This window comes from Telopea speciosissima, chromosome 4, assembly GCF_018873765.1.
Source record: "Telopea speciosissima isolate NSW1024214 ecotype Mountain lineage chromosome 4, Tspe_v1, whole genome shotgun sequence".
NCBI classification, from domain to species: domain Eukaryota; kingdom Viridiplantae; phylum Streptophyta; class Magnoliopsida; order Proteales; family Proteaceae; genus Telopea; species Telopea speciosissima.
Window position 1 is genome coordinate 635893 of NC_057919.1, and position 25068 is coordinate 660960.

The following is a 25068-nucleotide window of genomic DNA, read 5'->3' on the forward strand; positions in this document are numbered from 1 at the left end:
CTACCTTGGTGGATTTCCATAAGAGCTCTACTTGCTCCCTGTCTGTGCAAGGAGTAAGGTTTTTTTGATTTGGTGGTAAACTCAGACTCCGCTTCCACTGTTAGAATGATTCACCTCAGGAGATCCAACTTGTGGAAGGTTGGAACTGGTTTCCAGAGGCCTTAGCTTTAGTTTCTGCAACCCGGTCTAATTTGACCTTTGCTTATAGAGAAAGTAACAGGGCGGCTGATTGGTTGGCAAAACTTGCTTTTGACATTGGGTATTCTATCAATTTCCACCAGGGCAATCTACCACCAGGAATTTTACAGGTTATTCCAAGGCTGGACTGCCTGTTCTGAGAAAGTAGTGCTTATTTTTTCTTCCAAGCTGTATGGGGATGGGAATGGATTTGTTTTGAGTTTTTTTGAAAGCTTGTTCAGCTTCTTGGATCGGGGTAAGTTGGTATGTCCCCCCCCCCTTGTATTTTTTTACCATTTTGGTTTATTAATAAAACTCTAGGGGCAGGCCCGGGTCCCAGGTAATATACAGGTTAATTAATAATAATAAAAAAAATAAAAAATAAAACTCTACTTGCTCCCCAAGTCTTTCCATTATAGAATTCATCCAATAGAGGAAGTTGTGGTCGACTGTGATTCTATAACAGGCTGGACCCTTTGTATATATTTATCATCACATGTAATACGAGATTTGAGGTTGGAGAATTATACTGAATTAGTTAAACTGATATGGTATCAGAGCAGGAAAGTAAACAACAAAAAAGAGATAGAGAGCTCCACCGAGCTTTAGATCCTAAAGGACCTCCTTCTCATTGAGTGCATTCCTGGACGTCTTCTTTAGCAGCCACAGTATTCTACATTCTTTTTCCAAATCTTCCCTACCAATATCTAACCGATACAAGGCTAATGATCTTAAAACGTCGACCACCGCCGCTTCCACCACCATCACCCCCCTCTCATCTTCACTTACCTCCATACCCCATGCCCATAACTTTCTCACGGTTAATTTTACATCCAAAAACATTTTATTCTTGAAAACACAATTGGAACCATTCCTTGAAGGCCAAATATTATTCGGTTATCTTGATGGTTCTATATCTTGTGCTACCGACGCCTTCAGTTGTTACATCTATGATTCTATACACAACCAGACGAACCTGTGTCTGACTTTCTTCAGAGCGCCGAAAGCGTCTCACATGAACTTGCCGCAGCTGGTTCTCCTCTATCTGCTGCTGACTTTAATGTTCACATATTTCATGCGCTTCGCTCCGAGTTTCGAGAGGTGATCCCAATGCTTATGGGACGCCCTAACCCGATTCCGTATGATGAACTCCACTCTTTACTTCTCAGTCACGAGTTTGTGCATAGCTCAGCGCTCAAGAAACTAACCGTTGTTGATGCCTCCGCCACTGCTACTGCCCCTTCTACTAACCCCGTCACACGCACTCCAGCAACAAGTTCACTTTCAGATTTGAACCGCCCTCCCAACACTGATCATAGTTCCTCTCGTGATGGACGTTGGCGTGGCCGATCTGGTCGAGGTAGGGGAGGAAGATTAACCAATCAAGGCCGCCTCTGGTGTAGTATTTGCAACCGCAATAATCACCATAAATCAAACTGCTACTACCGCCAAAACAACCCCTCCTCTGACCACACCTATCCCTCTCCACCACCACTGCCAACCAACCCAACATGGCCTAACCATCCACCTTATCCTCCACCAACAGCATACCACACTCATTATAACCATCCCCCCACCAATGCTCCCTCGATTACTCATTCTTATGTATGTTTGGTTGTCTATGCTTTCCCATTCTTCGTCCTTACAATAAGCATAAAATGGATTTCCGTTCTTCTCCATCTTTCTTTCTTGATTATAGTGCTTCTCACATGGGGTATCGCTGTTTGGACCTAGTTATTCATCGTTTTTATATCGCCACTCACCTTCTTGTTGACGAGTCTGTTTTCCCCTTTCACAAGCCTGATCCTTCATTTTTGGGTCCTATCACTTCATCTTCACCACCCACCCCTTGGGCCTTAGCTCTATTCATGCCCCACCATCTACCGTCCTTGCTGGTCCCACTCACTGTGGTCCAATTGTAGATTCATCGGAGCAACAACCCCCCAACCTTCTCATTTACCTTCACCTACCCAAGCCCAACCCTGGCTTAAGGCCTTAGCTGATATTTACACTCAAACCGCACTGCTTCATGGTGCCACACCTCCAAACCCTGCTCCCGCTGCCCCTTCCAAAACCCACAGCATGGGCCTTCATCCTCGTCCCACGCCTAACATTCACCTCACCACTACAAGCTCTCCCACACTTGAGCCTACCTTCTTCACGCATGCAAATAAAATCCCTGAATGGCGGGTTGCAACAGCCGATGAATTTAACGCCCAAGTGCGACACTTTTTCCTCCCCAACCCCATTATAATGTTGTTGGTTGTAAGTGGGCGTAAAGGATCAAGCGTAAAGCCGATGGATCTTTGGAGCGGTATAAAGCCCATCTTGTTGCAAACGGCTTTCACCAGCAGGAGGGCCTGGATTATGGAGAGACCTTTAGTCTTGTGAATAAACCAACCACCATACACATAGTTCTCACCTTGGTTGTGTCTCGTGGCTGGTCAATTCGTCAACTTGATGTTCACAACGCCTTCCACCATGGTGTTCTTAATGAGAAAGTCTATATGGTTCAACCGTCAGGTTTAGTGGACACCACTTATCCATCTAATGTGTGCAAACTTCGTCGGTCTCTTTATGGTTTGAATCAAGCACCCAAGGCGTGGTTCCATCGCCTCTCTCAATTTCTCATTCAACTTGGATTTCATGCCTCTCAAACCAACCCATCTTTGTTTATATATGCTCATGGGACAATCATCACTTATGTATTGATATATGTTGACGACATACTAGGGACTAGCAGCCAATCATCACACATTCGATTTCTCCTTGAGTCCTCGATCGCTTATCTAGTGAATTCTCCATTAAGGACTTGGGCCCTCTGAATTTTTTCTTCGGGGTGGAGACCCTTCCTCACTCTCAAAATTTACTTCTCTATCAACAATGTTATATTGATCATTTATTGAAGCGGGCAGGAATGACCGATTGTAAGCTTGTCCTCACCCCCACTGCGACCACTTCCAAGCCAATTATCAAAGGGGGTGCTGCTTTCTTAGATGCCACTCATTACAGGTCTATAGTATTGCATACGCAATAAATAAAGCCTGCCAGTTTATGCATGCCCCAATCGATGACAACTGGGCCCTTGTGAAGTGTATTTTACGTTATCTCAAACAAACACGGTCTCATGGCTTACTCATCAGTCGCAGTTCCAATTTTCTTCTCCAGACCTTCTCTGATGCTGATTGGGCCAATGAAACTGTGGATTGCAACTCTACTTGGGGCTATGAAGTTTTCCTTGGCCCCAACTTAATTTCTTGGTCCTCTCGCAAACAAAGGACGGTTCCTCAGTCTTCTACCGAGGTTGAATACAAAGTCGTGGCTGATGATGCAGCAGAACGTTTTTGCTTGTGTTCCCTGTTTAAAGAGCTTCTTCGTATTCCAATGATTTCCTGCCCGATCCTATGGTGCGACACTATCGGTGCAACCTTTTTATCTGCAAACCCATCCATTCATGCCCGCACCAAACATGTGGAAATCAATCTCCACTTTGTTCATGGATAAAATGGTTGCACGTGAACTTTCAGTTCAGTTCATATCCTCCGCCGATCAACTCGCTGATATCTTTACTAAGGGGCTCTCCTCAAATCGTTTCCAATTTCTCAGGGACAAGCTGATGATCCAGCCGGTCGAATCCTCATCTTAAGGGGGTGTATCAACCAAACCAAACATACAGCAGTCGTGTATATATGATTTCTATTCTTGAGGTTTCCATTGTGGACTCTACCTTGGTGGATTACCACAAGAGCTCTACTTGCTCCCCAAGTCTTTCCATTATTGTATTCATCCAATATAATAAGTTGTGATCGACTGTGATTCTATAAAAGGCTGGACCCTTTGTATATATTTATCATCACATGTAATACGAGATTGAGGTTAGAGAATTATATTAGATTAGATATTCTGATACCATTAAAGGTACCCTTTCTTCCACCCACCCACCCTAGGTAGTTGTAGGTTTCTGTTGGCTTGTCTTAGCCTTCCCTCCAGTAGTTGTAGTTGGCCTATAGGCCCTTGAGCAGGATAGACCCCCCCACCCCAAAAAAGAAAAAAAATTACTGTTTATAGCTTAATTTCATGTCTGAAAACCTGCAATCTTTCTTCAACCCCTGAACCCTAATTACAGCGGTTAATTTAATGTTTTATCCCTATTCCTAATCCCACAAGGAATCACCCATACATGCTGATCCGACCATCCAATTGATCTCAGATTTTCAGCATACATTCCCCTCTCTAATTGGTAAACTCAATTTCTGTTTCAGCCCTATTTTATCATCTGATTTTGTGTTACCACAAATCTGGAATTATTCCTCTATGTAAAGACCGGTTTCACAACTGGTTTGAGCAATCGAATCCAGTACTACAATACCTTGGGCTATGGGTGAGAATTCAGTGTCGTCCAGTTTAGCCATAAGAAACAAGGTGGTGGCCGGCTTGATGATCCTTCTATGGAAGCTTTCAATAAGTGCTTAGATGATATTGGCATGCATAAGTTGAGATGGTCTGGCCTCAAATTCACCTGGCACAATAAGCACAGTGGTGATTCAAGAATTGCTTGTAAACTCGACAGGACCCTCGTCAATGATGCTTGGCTGGCGTCTTTTCCCTCCTCCCATGCCTCCCTTGTAGCTCCAGGTATCTTTGATCATAGCCCCATCTCTGTTTCTATTCCGCCTTACATAATCTTTGGTTCTAAGCCTTTCAGATATTTTGATATGTGGCCTCCCTTCCTGACCTTCTTTCTATTGTTAGAGCCACTTGAGACCCGCCCATCCAAGGTCATTCATTTCCCCTTCAACCTTCCCCAGAAATCTTCGTAATGTCAAATGTGCCCTCAAATCTTGGAACACCTCCTTTGGGAACATCCCTTCCTCTGTTTCTCATTGTCGCGATAAGCTACCTGATATCCAACCGCACCTCCAATCTGACAACCATAACTCCCCTAATGTAGTCCTAGATAGGTAGGAGACCTACTAGGAGCCAGATAACAGGATCAATAGCAAAAGGGGTTGCTGGTTTAAATGGACAGCACTAGGTTTTAGGTTAATTCTAGGGTTTAGGATGGAAATTTGGGAATGGGGGGGAATTTGGAAATGGGTCTTATATGGCTTTAATATGCAGGTCTAGGGTGCTTTTCTGGCATAAAAATAATAGGATTTGGGAAGGCTTTAAAATTCTACAATTCTGGACAGAATTGAGTTGCAGGTTTTGGGCTTTAATGGAGTAGAGGAATGGAGGGGATAGAGTGGGAGTTATGAGCTGGGTTTAGGACCGAGTGTAGGGAGAAGTGTGGGGGTTGTATGCTGGAAGTTTGGTTTGAAACTGATGAACAGATCTAAAGTTATGAGGGACTCCTAGTTAAAGTAGGAGTTGCAGGTTTAATGGAGGTTAGGGTTTGATGGATGGAGGGGAAGGATATATGCAGGAAACCAAAATTACTTACTAGTTTGATCTCCTTCAAAGGCAGCAGCAGCAGCAGCTTGAAGAAGCTCGATTGAAGACGAAGAAGATCCTCCCGGTACTGGACAGACGCAAGGAGTCGTAGGAGTCCACCCACCCTATCCACCTTGAGATCCACAAAGATATACACTCACAAAGAGCAGCAGCAATGGCAGCAAGCATAAAGCTAATTTTTATTAATCAAATTCGTATTCAATGCTGGCCTCCCTTACAAACTTATATAGAATACTCAAAAATAGACATAGACACTAAAAAAGAATGGTCTAACCCTATCCCTAACCTATTAGGTAACTTAAACTGACTAGCAAACTAGAATACTAAAAGAAATAGACTCAAAATATGGCTGGACTTATGGAGTCCTAATCCAGCCCAACTTACATCACATGACCACTTAAGTTATCACATGACCACTTAACCAAGTCACATGATCACTTAAATTGAACCAATTCGATGCAACCAATTTGAACCGGTTCAATTAAAAAAACATAACAATAAACTAAGTATTGGGCTAATCCCGTATGCAACCTATGCACCCCTAGTTTAGGCTCATTAAAGTGGCCTAATACATAGAAAACCCTTAAGAACAAAGGCCCAACATATATATATCCCAACCCTAGACTTATTTCTAATAAAAGAAACCCAGTTTGGTGATAATTCTGCATCATCCCCCAATGCTGATGATGAAAAATCTCTCTCCCTTGAGCTTCAACTTAGTTTTCTTTCATAGATCCTTCAAGGCCAAAACCAACTTCAACTCTATCTCCACGTTCTTGTCCAGTGATGATTCCTCCCTCTCTTCTGTTGAGGATATCAAATCTGAGTCTGTTGTTCTTCAAGCATAAAATAAATCCCCCTCCTCCACCCCCTCGGCCAATATCATTGATTGCCTCCTCTACAACTCTGTTGCCTCCTCCCTCTCTCCCTCCCTCCAGGTCATCCCCTCGGATTAGGAAATCTTATATGCTATCCTCTCCCTTAAGTCTATTGAGCCCCCGGACCGGATTGTTTCAATATGGAGTACGGACAACTTCTCCACCGCCTTGGATATCATAAAGCTAGACCTCATCAAGGCAGTGCATAGTTTCTTTTTCAGCCCCAGTCAAGTCCATGGGATCAACCAAACCTTTCTTTGTCTCATCCTTAAGAAAGTTCTTGCTCTTTGACTGATTTCCGCCCCATTGCTCTTTGCAATTTGCTCTACAAGTTCATTGCCAAAATACTTGCCAACCGGCTGAAGTAAGTGGTCAACTAGCTAGTCAAATCTACTTTCATTTCTTGGTAGGAGCATCTCTACCAATATTCTTCTCTATAATGATCTTGTCAGAGGGTTCGATTGAAAACACCAACCTCCTCCTGCCCTTCTAAAAATTGATATCCACAACTTTTGACTCTTTGTCTTGGGCCTTCATTCTCAATTTCTTGCTAAGGATGTCATTCCTTACTACCTTTGTTAACTGGGTTTCCCATTGTATCTCCTCCCCCTACTTCTCAGTGCTTATTAATCGCAGCCCTGCTGATTTTTTTGCCTCTTCTGTTGGTATCTACCAAGGTTCCCCCCCCCCCCCTTAAATCCTCACCTTAGCTCTTGAAGTGCCCTCCCGTACCATTCAATCTTTCTATTATGGACCAGCAGCCCATCTCCTCTATTTCAAAATGTAAGGCCCTTAATCTATCCCACCTAGCAGTTGCTAGTAATGTCATGATCTTTTCCAGAGCCGATATCCATTCCTTTGAGGCTATTTTGTCCTGCATGTGCCTTTTTGAGACCATTTCTAAACTCTGTATCAAACTCTCCAAATCCCACATATTCCTAACTGGGTCTTTGATGATCTTAAGTCCTCTCTCATCAACTTGTCTGGGTTTTCCATGGGCCATCTTCCAGTCATGTACCATGGCTTACCGTTTATCCCCTCCGAGTTGACTTCTCACCACTGTTCTCCAATGCTGAACCTCTTGCACAAGAGACTCCAGCTCTGGAAGGGCAAGTCGATCTTATATGCCGGTCGCCTAGAGATTATCCGATTTCTACTCCAATCTTCCAATATATATTGGTCAGGTATCTTCGGTCTACCCCAATCCATCATAGCAAAAGAATCTCTCATGTGTGTTTTCCTTTGGAAGGGTAGTGATGTTACTACATTCCTTCATCAACTTAGTTGGGCCTTTGTCTACCACCCAAAGATGAGGGGGTCTGGCTTTGAAAAGAATTAAAGATGTCAACCATGTGGGTATTCTCAAATAGATTTGGAAGCTTGTAACCAAAGCTATGAGCATTTCGGAAGATTGAGTGTTCTCCTGTCACCTCTGTTCGGATTCCATCTAGAGCACTTCTATTATTTCTGATGCCTCTTGGCTATGGAGGAAGATCTTGCAGCTCAGACCTCTTGCTCTTAGGGTAATCAGACCTCCTTCAAATTCTGGATTGACAATTGGCACACTCAGGGAGTTTTCATCCATTCGGTTGGTTCTAGAGCCCTTTATAGTTCCAGTTTTGAAAGGATGCATTTCATTGCCGATGTTCGACAGTTTGATGATTGGCCTCTCCCCCCCTCCCTCTCCTTGGCCACAACATGGAATCCCCTGTCTAGTATCCCTAGGAGGGGATCTCATCAGGGCTCATGGGTAATTGAAAGCTCAATTTGCTCTGGTTCAAGAGAGACATCCCATCATAGCTTCACTATTTGGAGGATGTTCTCTTGTTGTCTCTCTACTCAGGCTTTCCTCCTTCAACGAAAGATTTTTGGTAAGTCAAAAATTGGCGCAACTTGGTCTGGTTCAAGAGACACATCCCCCGTCATAGCTTCACTGTTTGGAGGATGTTCTCTCCTTGTCTCCATACTAAGGCTTTCCTCCTTCAGAGACAGATTTCTGTCACCCCACCCCCCATGTTGCCTTCGTTGGAATGCCTCTAAAGATGTGGATCACCTCTTCTTCGACTGCCCATTCTCTTCCTTTGTCTGGTTTGGTCTTCTGGCCAAATGCTAGCCTCATAGAAGACGGATTATGCCCTTCCAGACAGAATGGACTAGCGTAGATATGACACTCGCTAGAAAATCCTGCCATGACAAGGAGGGTAAGCTCGCTTTTGGTGCTGCCATTCATCACATTTGGTTCAAGCGTAATCTTTTGAAGATGGACCTCCAAGTCCAGATCCATTCAGCAGATTTGGGATTCCATTATCTTGGATGTTCGAGCAAAGTTAACAATTGCCCCTGTTCGCTGTGCGGACATCCCTAGAAATTAGTTGATTATTGATGCTTGAGGCCTCCCCCTCTCCCCTTGTAAGCCAGGGTCTTGTAAATTGTATTGCTAGTTCCCCTCCCCGAGGATCCCTACTTTTTTAATTCAAATTCCATGGTGAAAGCACAAAAGTGGTTGGTAAGCCACAGCTCACCATGATTTGAGTAAAAAAAGTCTTATGGTGAGATAAGAGGACTTTTCCTCCGTTATTCGTAGTAGAATGACTTGACCTATTTTTCTTCTTCGGTAATGAATTCATTTATTCACCCAAAAGAAAGCGCTAGAAAGTTCACCTACCAAAAATCAACTGGAAAGCATGCACAGGATGACAGTTAACATACATACACATGCTGTAACTTGAACCCAAAGATCAACCAAATTCATTAAATCAAATACATTCATGAACACTGAATAGCATCTTAATTCATCATACCTCTTAGAACCGCAGTTGCAAGGAATCTTTTTCTCCTCTAATGGGAACTTGTAATTATATGTGATTTCTTCACCAGCAGATATCTGCCTCTTTGCATAAATAAAGATCTTCTTCTGACCATCAACACTGATAACCTTGGTGTAGCAGTTAGGCTGTAAATATATAATGTATAAATCAGACAAGAATCTTGTAAGACATCCTCCTAGTGCCAAAATGTGATATGTTTCTTCTAATTTATATAAATTAAAAAGAAGAGCATCCCAGTGCACGAGGCTCCCGCTACTGCAGGGTCTGGGAGGGGCAAATGTACGCAGGCTTTAACCCCCAGCTTCGCAGGAGAGGCTGTTTCCAAGTTTTGAACCCATAACCAACAGGTTGCAACAGCGCAACTTTAACCGTTGCACCAAGGCTCGCCTACTCTAATTTATATAAATTATTACATAATATTCAAATCATTTTCCATTCTCAAAAATCACTGAAATAATTCACTTTAATACATAAAACAATCAAATTCAAGCACATACCTCACATGAGTGATTTATAAATCTTGCAATTCCACCCCGCTTTGTAGCATCAACCTACAAATATTTAACAGAATCAAGGCTTAAGCTGAAACAAGGGTGTCAAGTATGAAATAAGATGCTACTTCATTCACATATCAAAGATTATTAAATACAAAACATGCAACACAAGTGCATGCCACGTGCATAAAGGAAAATGGAAATATGCCATCTCCCTAAGGCTATGTTTGGAAGCCAAGAAAAATTTTGAAATTGAGGAGACGCACAAAAATCAATTGTTACCTCATCAAGATTTTATTCTTTTTCATTTCATTCTTTGGCTTCCAAACATAGACTAAAGTAAATCAATATCCAAGAATTTGCCCAAATCTGGAACACTTGTACAGAGTGAGTTCAAATCACCCAAGATCTATTTGTTGCACATGAATACAAAAGAAAATTGTAAGCTATAAATAAAAGTTTGCAAGCTTACTGTCTGCTGTATTAGATAGATATTCTGTAGAACACTGGGGGCCAATTCAATGTGGAGACCTTGTAAGATAATTTATACCAAGTCATATTACTGTAGAAGTGGAAATTCATTTGTGCTCCTGCGTCCTGACTAAGCTAACTACATATTTCGCAATTTTCAATTATATTTTATAATACAGAATAGCACATCACTGCAAATGGTTGAAAGAGAATAATGCCAGGCAGAGAATTAATAAAAGCCACCTTGTGCAAGATAGTGCATATTGTAGGAACAGGCATATTGTTGATTCCTGGGGATTAGATAGTGCTCTTTTGAAGCCCCTTTCCCCCCCTTAGTCGGGTTTGGGGCTTGTTTCTTCCCCCCCCCCCTCTCTCCCCTTTGTATATCCCCCCGCTCTTTTCCTCTCACCCCTCCTAGGCTTTGGTAATATATTTTTTATTCACCAAAAAAAACCACCACAAGGTGCATAAAATCATAGTTAGCATACCAAGAAGCAAAAAGCAATAAATGGGAAGAGATCAGCAAGAACCTGACAATCCTAGTGATTCAATAAGCAACTAGGAAAAAGAAATGCTATGGAAACAAATAATAAGAAGAAGAGAAAATGAACTAACGGAGACGCTCGAGTCCTCAGACATTCAACTCTTGTTCGTTGAGGGATGGGGTCAATTTGTCAATCAAACAATCACCGTTTTTTTATTCTTTTTTTTTTTTTTGAAAACTGAAATTATTTCGAGTATACGGCATGATTTTGTGGAATTGCTAATGATGATATACCCTGAAATGCATAGAAAACTGCCATTTGCATTATTTTAATTTTCCTGCACAGCTCCAAATTGTTTGACACAAGCACACATCGTTTCCAAAATCCTCCACTTTCCATCTCTAATGAAAATTAGAAATTTCAAGGGGTGGAAAGAGAGACTTCCTTGCTTACCACATAGCCGTCATCCAATCTAAACAGGTAACTGCTGCCAATTCCCATCTTTTCATATTGGCGTTCACGTATGTCTGATATCTGTGAATTCCAGAAAACAATACCCATGTAATTAAGTGTTTCTTACTGCCATAATTGATACATGCCCCTTCAGTACCACTTACCACTATGTAAATACAAAAGGATTTTTTTAATTACAATAACACAACTTACATAAGGAGTGAAGGTAAATCAGTTAAACATACCCGCGGACGAATCAATTCACCAACATATTCAATTACGAAGTCCTCCGCTTCAATAGGCTCGAGGGCAACAAGACCCCAATCATGTATCTTGCTCCTTTGGAATCGTATATGCTTTTTTCTTGCCTGCAAATCACAAGAAATAACTGTATCTAAAATATTAAGAAAAACACTTGCAGACCAAAAAATGATTGTTTTACCTTTGACTGAGTAGCTTTCAAAAGATCAGCACCATCTGCAGCAGCAAGAAGATTACGGAGCTTAACCCTATTAGTTCTTGCAGAAAGGCCTTTTGCATTTGAACACTGAGATACACTAACGTCCGACCCTAAATATTGAGTGTGCACAAATTGGGTTCCTCTAACACGAGCTCTGTCGGCAGGACTTGCATTCAGGGACCATTTATGCCATTCCCAACCATCAATTGAAGACCGAGCACAGCCATCAGATTCAGGGCATGGATTTGATTTTTTGAACATAGTAGACTTGACCTTCCTTACTGCTTGTCTATTTTGTGCTTTCTTAGCCATGACCGATAAAGGTGGTTTCAAAACCTTAGCAGGATCCAGTGGAACGCCATGCACTAGAAGTTCTCTATTCCTATATGATTCCTTAGTTGCTGTGCATATGGAATTACACAAAAAAAATTCCCAATTTAGTGAAAAAAACAAGGTATCTTCCGAGTATAGAAAGAGGGAGAAGAATGCATTTCCTTTGGGGGGGGAGGAAGGGGGATAAATAAAGTAAATACATTTTGGTGTCTTTTTGGACTTGAGCCAGCTAACACTCTCTCTCTGAAATGTAAGACCACGTCCAATGCAATCTACGACCTTATCAATGTGTCCAGGCTCCACACTTGAAGCTGTGCCCCTTTCCCACTGGCATTCCTTACGATTTGTGATGACCACTTCATGCTCTGCATTATATCATATTCTGACTCAATAAATTCTCGACAAGATAGCCATCACATTACATCCCATAAGGACAGTCCCATTTCGAAGAGGGGAGAAGGGAGAGATCTACATTTGAAGGAGGCTGCTATTAATGCATTAACCTCCCACTAATCAAAACTCATTTTTCCAATATAGTCCCCCCCACACACATGTAATTATTAAATCCATGAACACTAAGTAAAAGAAGTGCAAAAAATAGTATCAAGTAATGCTATTGAGCGAAAAAGGGTAGGGAACTTTTTCCTGTTCTTTTTTTTTTGGGTGGGGGTGGGGAGGGGCTTTGCATCGTTTACTCAGCGAGGAAACATTACAGCCTTACGGGGCAGGACACTTTTAAAAAAAAAAGACAGCCCTTGTGGGATGATGCAGTAAATATAAAGTATGGACACTTCTAAATCACCCCAAAAAAGAATAAGAGGAAAACCAAAACATACTTTGATTAACACGTGTTTTCTTCCTCAACATACGAGCAGAATTTGCTGGTGAATAGTCCTCAGGCAATCTTATACCATTTACTGGAGATTCAGCTTTACGTTTACCGACTTTATTTTGAAAATTCACATTTACTCTTTCCACTGTTACTGCTTCGGATGGAATTTTGGGAATCTTGTCATTCCCCAAATTGTCCATGCCTAGATTTGGCAATCTATTGTCCCCAGAAGATATTAATTCCGATAACGGGCCTAGCTTGTTGCGTCCATTTTTTTTCTTACGGAAATATGTATATTTACCAAGCACCAAAGATTCATCAGATGAGCCTACTCGGTGCCACTGCCTCGGTCGGTCGTCAAGTGTTTCCTGTACAGCAGGAGAATCCGCAACCTTACATTCACCAGAAACAATAGTTCCATCATGAATACAAGCACAAGAAAAACCATTAGAATTCAAAATATTATAGAAAGAATAAGAAAGAGAGATAAACAGGCCTACAGATGTAAAAATTGTGGTAGCTCACATGGAGAAGAGAATTCCAGAACAAAGCAAGTGCAGAGAAAGTACCTCAGAGGCATTGGATTCATATTTTTTTCTCAATGCACACCACGAAAGGAAACATTGACGAAGAACAGCTTCAAAAAGTGACGATCTCCATTCTTTAAGCACATCAATGTGCAACCTTTGTCGGCATATTGCCATGGTCACATATTTGCTAACCTGAGGAATGCATTCATTCAATATTGATGGTCGGAATTTGATATTCTCTGAAGGAACAACAGGTCTGGAAACATCTTCAACACCAGGGGGTGGGGGTACATTCATCTCTTTGTCATCAACCGTATCAGCTACGGGCAAGCACATCCTTTCAAATGCACTTCTAAAACGAAATGAAGGAGAACTTTCAGATGGAGAAGTGAATGAATGAAGAGGATATCTTGCTGCAAACCCTGCTGTTTGGGAAACATCCAAGGAAACATTTTCTGCAAAAATACCAGTGAGCTTCTTCCTCCAGTCAGTAGGCATATTGAGAGAATCAAATCCACGAGACTCAGAATACTGACAGGTTCCTGAAGAATGCTTGTCATTACAAACATCAGCCTGCATTACAAGACCTGTTCTATTAGTGACAGACTCAAAAAAACCAAAAAGATAAATACAGCATAACCACAAGTGCAAATAAATCATCAAATAAGTTAATTTGCTGTCCCATTATCTAGGAAAGAACACAAGGGTATATTTCATACTTCATAATTTCAAAGATTACCTCATTATGTTTGTTTTCTGGAACAGAATAGGATAATTTTATCACTTCCACCTCTATCAATGTTTTGAAATGCTCAACCAATGCCGCCATCATTGATAAATGCAGCGCATTTTCTATTTTTTCCTGGATATACCCCATATCAACATGGTTTTGGCTCAAGCAAGGAAGACAGTCCAGTTTCTGAGGCACTTCTTCCACGCAAGAGGAAAATGAAGATGATTTATCATGAATATCAGTGCTTACCACCGCCGGTTGAAAACCAGGACGACAATCAACCTCACAAGTAACAGACTCCTCTGGTTGCACCTGTAGAACCTTTGACACATGAGATGACTTCAAGTACAACAGGAATTACAACATTAGTAGATTTTTTGATAAGCTAAGAGCATACAGGCACAGCAGTAGGCTTCCCATGTATGCCCATGAAATCCTTAAGCACATCCTGTTCAAGAGCCGCTACAGCAGATGGTAATAGAGGATACCCAGACCAACGCCTTCTTTTCCGCCAGGCACAAGAATAGTGAGCTACAGGATCATAGAACACAGCATTCCACATAACTTGCATACAAGAATCAAAAAGCATTCTCTGGCTTAGTGATAATGCCCCAAAGAAAGTTTGAATACTCCCAACAGCACTTGTACTCGCTGGAGATTCTATAGATGCTTTACAAACAGGAACAATCAGATCTGACACAGAAAGGGACCCAGAAAATTCATTTCCAGAGCCAGTGGACTTCTTCCTTTCCTTGGTAAACCCAGACTGCTAAAGCAAGTAACAAGAAGTCAGCTCATAATGTACATTTGTAACCAAAAAAAAAATTCTTCGGGCTGCTTATGACATTTCCAGGGAAGAATTCCATCCCACCTGATTAGCAGGCTCCTGTTTGAGCAGTTTCTGAGATTTCTTCACAGCCAAAAACTCGGGTATGATGCTACTAACTATCTCGTCTACCACCACACGCCAAGCTGCTTTCATGATCCCTCTATGTAATTGGATACAAACTTCTTCCGATATTTCAGATATGAAACCTATGAAAGAGCTGCTATAATTATGTTGAATCTCATCCACGGAAACATTCTGAGGACTCTCCACTTGCCATGCATTTACCATAGATATTAGAGGAAAGGGGTGAAACTTGTTATCTGCATGAAATATCTACAAAATTCTCACCCCAGAAAAAAAAAGAGTAAGAGAAATGCATGGTTGAAACCATTGAATGACAAAAGAGTTGACAACCAAATGCACATGCATCTCTAATAGAAAGCACAAATTGAATTTTTGGTTAACTACTAATAAACGAAAAAAATTAAGCAAGAGCCCACCTAAAATACTTTTTTTTTTTTTTGGGGGGGGGGGTGGGGTTGGGTTGGTTACGACATACACAATATGTACCAAAAACACCAATTGGCACTACCTCTAGACGCCCAATCCAACACTACTAAACCCCTATAATTAGACAAGTTTGCATGTTTCGGGTGTAGGGTATATGTTTAGGCATATCTGCCTGACCCATAAAGTTTAGGGAAAGATGTAAGTGGCTAAAAATACATATAGATACAGGGACTAGACTAAAATACAAGTGCCATACCCCTCTGCTAAAAAATGTCACATGCCTCTAAAGGAGCCACGAGCCCCCAATGTCATAATGTAAATAATAACCCAAAGGACTTAAAATAAACTGTAATTTTAAGAGTTCAATTTTATGATTTTAATAAAGGATTAAATATACAATTAACATCCACAGGCTTAAGTGTTAGATAGCTCCATGATTACGAGCTCAGGGCTCTCTCCCCGCAGCTTGGTATTCAAGACAAAGAGACAGCGACAGCTTGTACCCCTATTCTGCCTCTCCTACTGTTTCCAATGTCATCTTCTTCCAGCTTTCCTTTATCTCATTTTTTTTGGGTAGAGAGGCTGCCTCTTTTTCTTCCTCATTTTTTCTGATACCCAATATTCTTTAGTGTGAGATAGCCCCATGATTACGAGCTTAGAGCTCTCTCCCCGTAGCTTTGTACTTAAGACAAAGAGACAGCAACAGCTTGTACCCTTATTCTGCCTCTCCTACTTTTTCCAATGTCATCTTCTTCCAGCTTTCCTTTATCACGTTTTTTATTTTCGGCAGAGTGGCTGCCTCTTCTTCTTCCTCATCTTTTTCTGCTACCCAAGATTCTTTTTTTTTTAAAACAAATATAGCAGTGTCAGAGCAAAAACAGGAAGGTCTGACACGTATACCACACCCATATCCATGACATGGAACGAGATCTCAGTATTATCTCGGCTTTTTGAAGGTCCTAGATGAGATAGCATTCGAAACAAAGAACCAGCATTGACTCTACCGAGATTTCATGTCTCGACTAAGATCTTGGTTCGACCGAAACCAGACCAAACCCAGGAATAAAAGGGGAATTATCTCGATCTTGACCAGTCGAAATTTCGATAGGTCTAAATCATCTCGGTGGTTTTGTTGTGGTCTTCCAAAAATTAACATTTCTTCCCATTTTTTGACGGAATTATCGTCGGATTACTCCAAGAAACTTGTGGAAACATCGATCTACAACAAGATTGCAATCATTAGAGAAAGATTGGAGGATTCCAAGGTAAGCCATTTTTTCCTAAATCTATTTTTTGCAAAAAAAAAAAAAATAGATTCAAATCTTAGTGGTTGGGTAAGAATTTTTTATATGCAACACAACTTTGGGAGATCTACAAGTTGATACAGTCTGATTAGTTTTTCTGATATTATTTTTTTCCTGGGAAAAAAGCTTCTAGGAAAAAAATTGACAAAAAATAGTGTCAATAGTGATTGTTTAGAAGTAAATTTTATATATCCATGACATGGAACGAGATCTCGGTATCATCTCGGGTTTTTGAAGGTCCTAGACGAGATAGGATTCGAAACAAAGAACCAGCATTGACTCTACCGAGATTTCATGTCTCGACTAAGATCTTGGCTCGACCGAAACAAGACCAAACCCAGGAATAAAAGGGGCATTATCTCGTCGACCGACACCAATCGTAATTTCGATAGGTCTAAATCATCTCGGTGGTTTCGTTGTGGTCTTCCAAAAATTGACATTTCTTCCCATTTTTTGACGGAATTATCATCGGATTACTCCAAGAAACATCGATCTACAACAAGATTGCAATCATTTGAAAAAGATTGGAGGATTCCAAGGTAAGCCATTTTTTCCTAAATCTATTTTTCGCAAAAAAAAATATGTTCAAATCTTGATGGTTGGGTAAGAATTTTTTATATGCAACACAACTTTGGGCGATCTACAAGTTGATAGAGTCTGATTAATTTTTCTGTTATTATTTTTTTTTCTGGGAAAAAAAGTTTCTAGAAAAAAATTTGACAAAAAAGTGTCAATAGTGGTTGTTTAGTAGTAATTTTATATATGTCGGACACCGTTGGACGCTCTAAAGCCTCACAGAGTCATTTTTTTTCCCTCATAAATTATATTATTTATTTTTCAGAAATTATAAAAAATTACAACAAAAAAAAAAAAACCTGTTTTGTTGGAAAATTATTTAAAACTTATGTACTATATGGCCCAAAATAGGTTCTCCCAAACTAGGGTCCGAAGTTAAACTCCTATTTGGACTTTGATTTTTCAAAGTCTGGTAGTGCCATTGTGTTTAAATGGCCCAAAATAGGCTGTATACCAAGTTTCGTGACCTAACTAGGTCAAAAACCCTCCGAAACCAAGCACCAAGTTCAACACACAAAAAATGCATCAGCTCGCCGAGATCTCGGCCCAACTCAGTTTTCTGCCTTGCCGGAAACAGGTCCGAAACCGAGACCTTGAACCATGTCCATGACGTGTCATGTCAACACAGTACTACGAGGTGAAGAAACAGCCATTCGGTTCCACAGTATTTGGAACACAAATCATCGACCGTCCGCATGTACTGTTCACTAAGCCAATCAAGAAAGATACATCCTTCTCATTTCTAACGCAGTCTGGAATTAGAAAGCTTGAACAACTTGAATATTACATTATTGGGCTTGGTAAATTTGTGGGTTGACTTGCAAAAGGGCAAAATAAAAGGTCCAAATATGGGATGTTTGGGGGTGGAGGCAAATGGAATACGAATTTTCCCTTTATTTTAATAGTTTAGTTGCAACGGGGCCCAGCAAAACCAGCGGTGAGTTGGTCTTCATTTAAGTAGTTCAATTCTTTTGAAGCCTAGGCCCAGATGAGATTTCAATAGAAGCGTGGAAAACCCTAAGAGGTTATGGGGTTTATTGGCTAACCAAGTTGTTTAACAGGATTATGAACACAAGCAAGATGCCAGATGAATGGAGGAGAAGCATTGTTGTCCCGGTTTACAAAAATAAAAGGAATATCCAAAGCTGCAATAACTATACAAGCATAAAGCTAATGCGTCACACTATGAAACTCTGGGAGAAGGTTATTGAAGCACGTTTGAGAGGAGAGACTCATATCTCGATGAACCAGTTTGGCTTTATGCTAGGTAGATCCATGACAAAAGTTATCCACTTATTGAGGTGGCTCATGGAACGACACAAATATAGCAAGAAGTATATCCATATGGTCTTTATTGACCTGGAAAAAGCCTATGACTGAGTCCATAGAAATTTAATCCGACATATTCTACTGAAGAGAGGAGTATCTAGTAAGCATGTGGATGTAATTAAAGATATGTATGAAGGCGTGGTGACCAGTGTAAGATCTATTGGAGGAGGTTAGTGCAAGGAATTCCTAATTACGATTGGGTTACACCAGGGATCAGCCTTAAGCCCTTATCTATTTGCGCTTATCATGAACGACCTAACCAAGAGCATTCAAGACAAGGTCTCGTAGTGTATGCTCTTTGTCAATGATATCTTTTTGGTGGATGAGACAAAAGAAGGATTAGCGCTAAGTTAGAGCTATGGAGATCAACCTTGGAAACAAGTGGCTTTAAGATTAGTAGATCAAAGACGGAGTATATGACGTGTAATTTTAATCACACTACGATGGATACGCATGGTGCAAATTGAGGAAAGAGAGATACTGCAAAGTGACTATTTTAGATATCTGGGGTCAATCATAAATAAATAAAGTGACATAGAGAAAGATGTTTCGCATTGAATTAAAGTGGGACGGTCGAAGTGGAGAGGTGCGTCCGCAGTACTGTGTAACCGACGTATTCCCTTAAACCTTAAAGGAACTTCTATAGGACTATTGTATGACCGGCAATGGTGCATGGGGCTGAAAGTTGGGCAGTTAAGAAGTGTCATATTGACAAGCTATGTGTAGCAGAAATGAGGATTTTAAGATGGATGTGTGGAAAAACTAGGAAAGATGAAGTACGGAATGATCGCATTAGAGCTTACTTGGGAGTTGCCCCAATCAATGACAAGCTCCGAGAGAGTCATTTGAGATGGTACGGTCATGTCCAACGAGGCCTAGGAACGACCCAGTAAGGAGGAGCGATATGATTCCGATTGAAGAAGCTAAAAGAACTAGGGGCAGGCCTAAGAATGGAAACGCTTTGTTTGGGTCTTGTACCAAGTACGAACTCGGATACAGCCTGTTGGAGGGCTAGGATCCATGTTGCGGACCCTATCTAGACGAGATTCTCCTATGTTGCTGGGTTGTGCCTGATTCCTCTTACTTTCATCTACTTTCTTCTTTCATTTTGCTGCTATTTTCCACCTTTCATCTATCATTTCCCATTTTTCATTCCCCAACTGTTTTTTTCCCCTCTCTCCATCCTCCTATTTCTGTTGAAACCTTAGTTTTCCCTACTGTGTTTTGTTGGATCCATGTATCTAATCCCATTAAGTTGGGATAAGGCTGAGTTTGTTGCTTGTTGTTGTAATTCTTTTTGAAGCCTATCAAGATCATTAGATATTTTAAAGTTAGTCATCTAGTTTTAGTAAAAATCCAGACAAGTGACTTCGGTCCATCTGCCACTAAAGTCCTAGTTCTAGAGTACACAGATGAACAACCTCTTGCAATAATTGAGTTTTTTCAATAAATTCCTTTTGAAAATGCTTGCTGGTAGCAAATAACTTGTGTGGCTCATTCTCTCTCCTATATCAATTTCAGATTTCAGATCTTAGACCTGAGATCTTACTTTTTCTATCAGATTCTTACCCTTCTCTCTCACCTAGGACCCTGGTTCGAGGTTTCACAAGATTTTGGCAGGTTTGGGCCAAATATTTCGGTTTCGACAGGTATAGAAACAGAACGCAGTGCGATATACAATGTATCGACCAAAATTTCGATAGCATATTCCGTTTTGCCAAGTTTTGGACAGTACAAAACCTATGTTAGAAATACATACTTTCAAATGAGACGGGTTGAAAATTTCGACCATCTCATCTGTTTCACCTGGTACAGGATACCTCCAAAACGTCATTTGTCTTTGCTCTTTTGGCCAAATCACTGTCGTACAAACTTGGAAGCAGTGCTTGGGCAATAGAGGAACACAGTAGAAGAGACGATTTGTTGCCCAAAAACAAGATCTGTGCAAGATCCAAAGTTGAAGGTAACTCACTTTTCCCCAAAACTATTTTTAGCAAAAAAATAGGCTAAATACTTGGCTGCTAGTATTCAATTTTTTATATGTTAATTGTAGCCAGGTCTATGACTTCATGGAGCCAGATTTCATTTTCTGTTTTCAAATAGTTTTTAAATTTTCTAGGATAAAATGATTTAATTGCAACAAATTTGTTTAAAAAATAGGATTAAGACTTAGTGATGCAGATTTATCACCAAAATGGGCTCCTTTTATTAGGAAGAAATCTAGGGTTGGGTAATATACATGTTAGGCTTTTGATCCCATGGGTTTTCTATGTAATAGGCCACTTATATGAGCCTAAAATATGGGTACTAAGGTTACATACGGGATGAGTTAGTAGATTTCTTTTTATTTGGCTAGTGGTCATGTAATCACTTAAGTGATCATGTGACTTGGTTAAGAGGTGATGTGACAACTTAAGTGATCATGTTACTACCTAATTGTTATTTGAGTTGAGCTGGATTAGGACTCTATAAGTCTAACCATGTTTTGAGTCTATTTCCTTTGTTATTTTACTTTCCTAATCAGTTTAGGTTACCTAATAGGTTAAGGATTGGGTTAGGCCTTTCCTTTTTAGTGTAAGAGTCCATTTATGAGTCTTTTATATAAGGTTGTAAGGGGAGCAAACATTGAACACTAATTTTAATGTTAATGAAAGTTTTTTGCTGCTCTTCTTCTCCATTGAAGATTTCGTCTTGTGTTTGATCAAGGCTGGTTAGGATTGGTGTGTGATCCAATCGACCACCTTTGTGGTGTGAAGCCCGGGAAGTTCGTTGGTGGGATTGGTGTTCGATCCAATCGACACTCTGCAATGTGAAGCCCGAATGGTTCCTCTCAAATTCTACTTTTAAGTTCAAGTTCAAGATCTGTTTTTTTACCCAAGTTCAAGATCTGTATTTTTTATTCAAGTTTTCTGTACAAGCTTCTATTTTTATTCAAGTTTCTGCTGCTGCCAATTATCCTCTGCAACTGCAAGTAAGTTAGAGATCTCCCCAACCCCATACTTCTTCTAATCCTCTACAGCCCCAATCCTAATTTTCTCCCTTCTGTTTTAAATTTTTCCATGACCTAAACCTGCAACTATTCTTCCCTTCTAGAAGATCCCATGCTAGGTGATTTTCGCGAGAATTCTGCCCAGTCAAATCTAACCGTTAGAACCTGCTAAATTTTTTATCGAATCTTCCTCAAACCCTGAGAGAGACTCGATCCAAATTTCATTACCATCCACCCAGCCAATTGTCCAAAGTTTCACTTTTACCCCTCTCTCCTATCTCTACTAGGAACCTCCATAACTCCAGATTTAACAATTTGATATAGCTGTAACTTTCAGCATATATTCCCCTCCACCCTACCCACACTCAACCTAAATATTAAGCCCATTCAACCACCTTATTTCCTGTTATTATAAACCCTAGATTCCAACATCTTCCACCTTCAAAACTCTAAACCTAACTTGCTGCCCATTCATTCCAGCACATATTCCTCCATCAAAACTTAACGTAACCTTCACTAGTAGACTTCCCTACACCTGCCTAACATAACCAACCCTTCAAACCCTAGCCTAACCTTAATTTTGACCTAATTTCATTTTTTACCCCAATCGGACTGCCTGATCATAGCAGATCCTGGTTTGCTGGCTCCTAGTTGGTCTCCTACCAATCTAGGACTACATTACTTAGTGATGTGTGCTCGAATATTGTTGAGTAAAAATAAATGTTAGAGAGAGAAGATAGGAGAGAAAATACGTGTTTTGACGAAGCCTTGCGTCCTAGCTTAGGTGAGGAAGCCTTACATCATCTCTTGGGGGAGGTAAATTAACTACTACTCAACCCACTACTAGAGTAACTTCCCGCTAAGACTCAATAACTACTCGCTCATCTCACGCACAATATTGAATAAAATAATAATAAATTAATTATATAATACCCTCATATCCTAATTATAAAATAATAATAAATTAACCATATAATACTCCCATATCTGAATAACTCTATACAGATCCTATGCACGTAACACTTAGTGTTTGGAGGTCAATTTTATATATGTTGGATACCCAGATATAGACCAAGGGGGATCGAACAATTCATACTCTTACTATAAAAATCATCTGCGGACAAGAAATCTGACTTAGGCATTGGAGAGGAGTCCCCGTCGGTCGAAGCCGGCTCTCTCTTGCTTGTTTCTTCTTCTGTTCAGGTCATCTTCAGAAGAGTGACTCGACGGTTTCTTGCAGCAACAGGTTAACGCGTCTATGGGAACAGTAGGAAAAAGTTATGCACGAGCCGGCCCTTTTAATCGATCATAGAGCTAGTCACCCCAGAATCCACTAAGGCCGAGTCCTCAGGTCGGTCAGCGGAATCACTCAGAAAGACGAGCATAAGCTTGACCAATGCATCAGACTGACCTCACAGGTAGTCCTCAGAAGTCAGAACTACTACGTTCTAGGAAACATCAGGCCAACCTGATCACTGGCATAACCTCCAACGATCCCAAACCGAGATCCTTGGACTGCCAGCTCAGCAGATCTAACTACTTGCCCAACAAGTAAGCAATCCATAGTAACATAGCCGAAAAAAGGACTCTTCCCAAAAGAGGAAGAACTTTCCTAAAAGGGGACTTGCCAAAGTGGGACTCTTCAAGACAACTCTCAATCCTAGGCCTAAAACTACCAAGGTATGGACTAGGTACGGGTGAATGAACAATTCATACTCTTACTTTAAAAATCATCTGCTGCGAAGAAATCTGACTTAGGCATTCGAGAGTCCCCACCGGTTGAAGCCATCTCTCCCTTCCTTTTTGTTCTTCTGTGCAAGTCACCTTCGGAAGAGTGACTCGATGGTTTCTACTTTCTACACCATTGGCCAATCTACTGCTTCACAAAGTCAGGTTTTCTTCTGTTTGAAAATTAACTATTTTAATTTCTGCATTTTTTTAAATTTTTTTGAGAAATTACATAAAATTCAAGAAATTTGCTAGATTTGGTTTGAAAATTCTTTCATATTCATGGAGGCATGGAGATCGTATAGGAAATAAAAACAGCGTTCCAATGCACGAGGCTCCCACTATTGCAAAGTCTGGGAAGGGCAAATGTACGCAGCCTTACCCCCACTTCACAGAGAGGTTGTTTCCATGTTTCAAACCCACACACTAATGATTGCAATAGGACAAACTTAATCGTCGCGCCAAGGCTCACAACCTGATAATTTTCATATAGGGAATGATAAATAAAAAAAAATCACAGTGTAGATATTGTCAGAAGGGACTACTAAATTGAAGTGGCATATGGTTGACGGCTACAAGATTGTGGCTACATGCACCCAGGTTTTTTATGAGATACACTAGGCCATGGCTAAGCTGTTAAAGGGAAAAACACAGAAGGAGGCCAAAATGCAAAAGGCAAGAGATAAGTTTGACAAGGCAATGTTAGAGAAACACCCACAGGCTGCCTCTGATGACAACGACAATGATTACAGGCTAGAGGATTTCGAGACAGAGGTAGAGAGGAGACAGTTCCAACAGGCTAGGGCAGAGAAGCGAGTCTAACATCAGATGGAGAGGGTTAGGACTACAAAAATGGGGAAAGGAGTTGGTGCCTCTTGCTCTAGAACAATTGGAACAAAGGGAGAGCCCACAAGGGATTTGCCTTTTAGGAGACCACAGAGTTTGAGGACACGCCCACCATAGAACAAGAACTCGCGAGATCTAGACGAATATCTCACTACTTTGAGAGCTGGAGACGAGATCTCAGGTGATACCCAAAATCACCCCCATCAAGTCAAGATCTCGGGTCGAGTCAAGATTTGGGGTCGAGATCTCAACTCAACCAAGATCTCGACCCCAAATCAAGCATATTAATTCCAGAATCTAGCGAGATATCGTGGTTTTGGACATCTCGGTGGGAAATCTTGGTACACAAACACCTATTTATGCACACCATGGTATACAAACACCTATTTATGCCAGAAACCAAGACAGATACTTATTTATGCTATGCAAACCTTGGTATACAAATATTTATTTATGCCAGAAACCAGGACAGATACTTACTTCTGCCTAATATCATTTAAGTAAAAGTTTTTGGATAATATTTACAGCATAGTTCGAGAACTCGCAAGATCTCGCCGAGTTTCTCGGTATTTCGAAAATCCGGAACGAGATGGGGTCGTGGGGGTCGAGTCACAAAAGTACGATATCTCGCCGAGATCTCGGTTTGACATACGAAAATGCCCATCTAGGTCCTTTATATGAGTGCCGAATCTCGAGATCTTGCTGAAAATTCTTGGTATACAGACACCTATCTATGCCAGGAACCAAGGCAGACACTTATTTATGCCTAATATCATTTAAGTAAATGTTTTTGTATTTGTATTTCATTTACTTAAGATATAATTCATAA

The 25068-nt window shown here is 40.7% G+C and overlaps 1 protein-coding gene across 2 annotated transcripts in view; it reads right to left on the bottom strand.

The window, feature by feature from the left end:
• The window catches only part of LOC122657393 (histone-lysine N-methyltransferase ATXR7), a 53422-nt gene that overhangs the window by 23076 nt on the left and 5278 nt on the right, over positions 1-25068 (bottom strand). The window contains exons 5-15 of one of the 2 annotated variants that reach the window (XM_043852085.1): positions 15000-15290; positions 14526-14894; positions 14135-14440; positions 13435-13968; positions 12870-13233; positions 12234-12398; positions 11683-12101; positions 11486-11608; positions 11241-11321; positions 9835-9888; positions 9311-9462 (exon numbers count right to left, since the gene is read on the bottom strand). In XM_043852085.1, the coding sequence (XP_043708020.1) occupies positions 9311-9462; positions 9835-9888; positions 11241-11321; positions 11486-11608; positions 11683-12101; positions 12234-12398; positions 12870-13233; positions 13435-13968; positions 14135-14440; positions 14526-14894; positions 15000-15290 (2858 nt within the window). Of the gene's footprint in view, positions 1-9310; positions 9463-9834; positions 9889-11240; positions 11322-11485; positions 11609-11682; positions 12102-12233; positions 12399-12869; positions 13234-13434; positions 13969-14134; positions 14441-14525; positions 14898-14999; positions 15291-25068 lie in introns of both variants that reach the window. The other variant, XM_043852086.1, reaches the window with a different exon arrangement.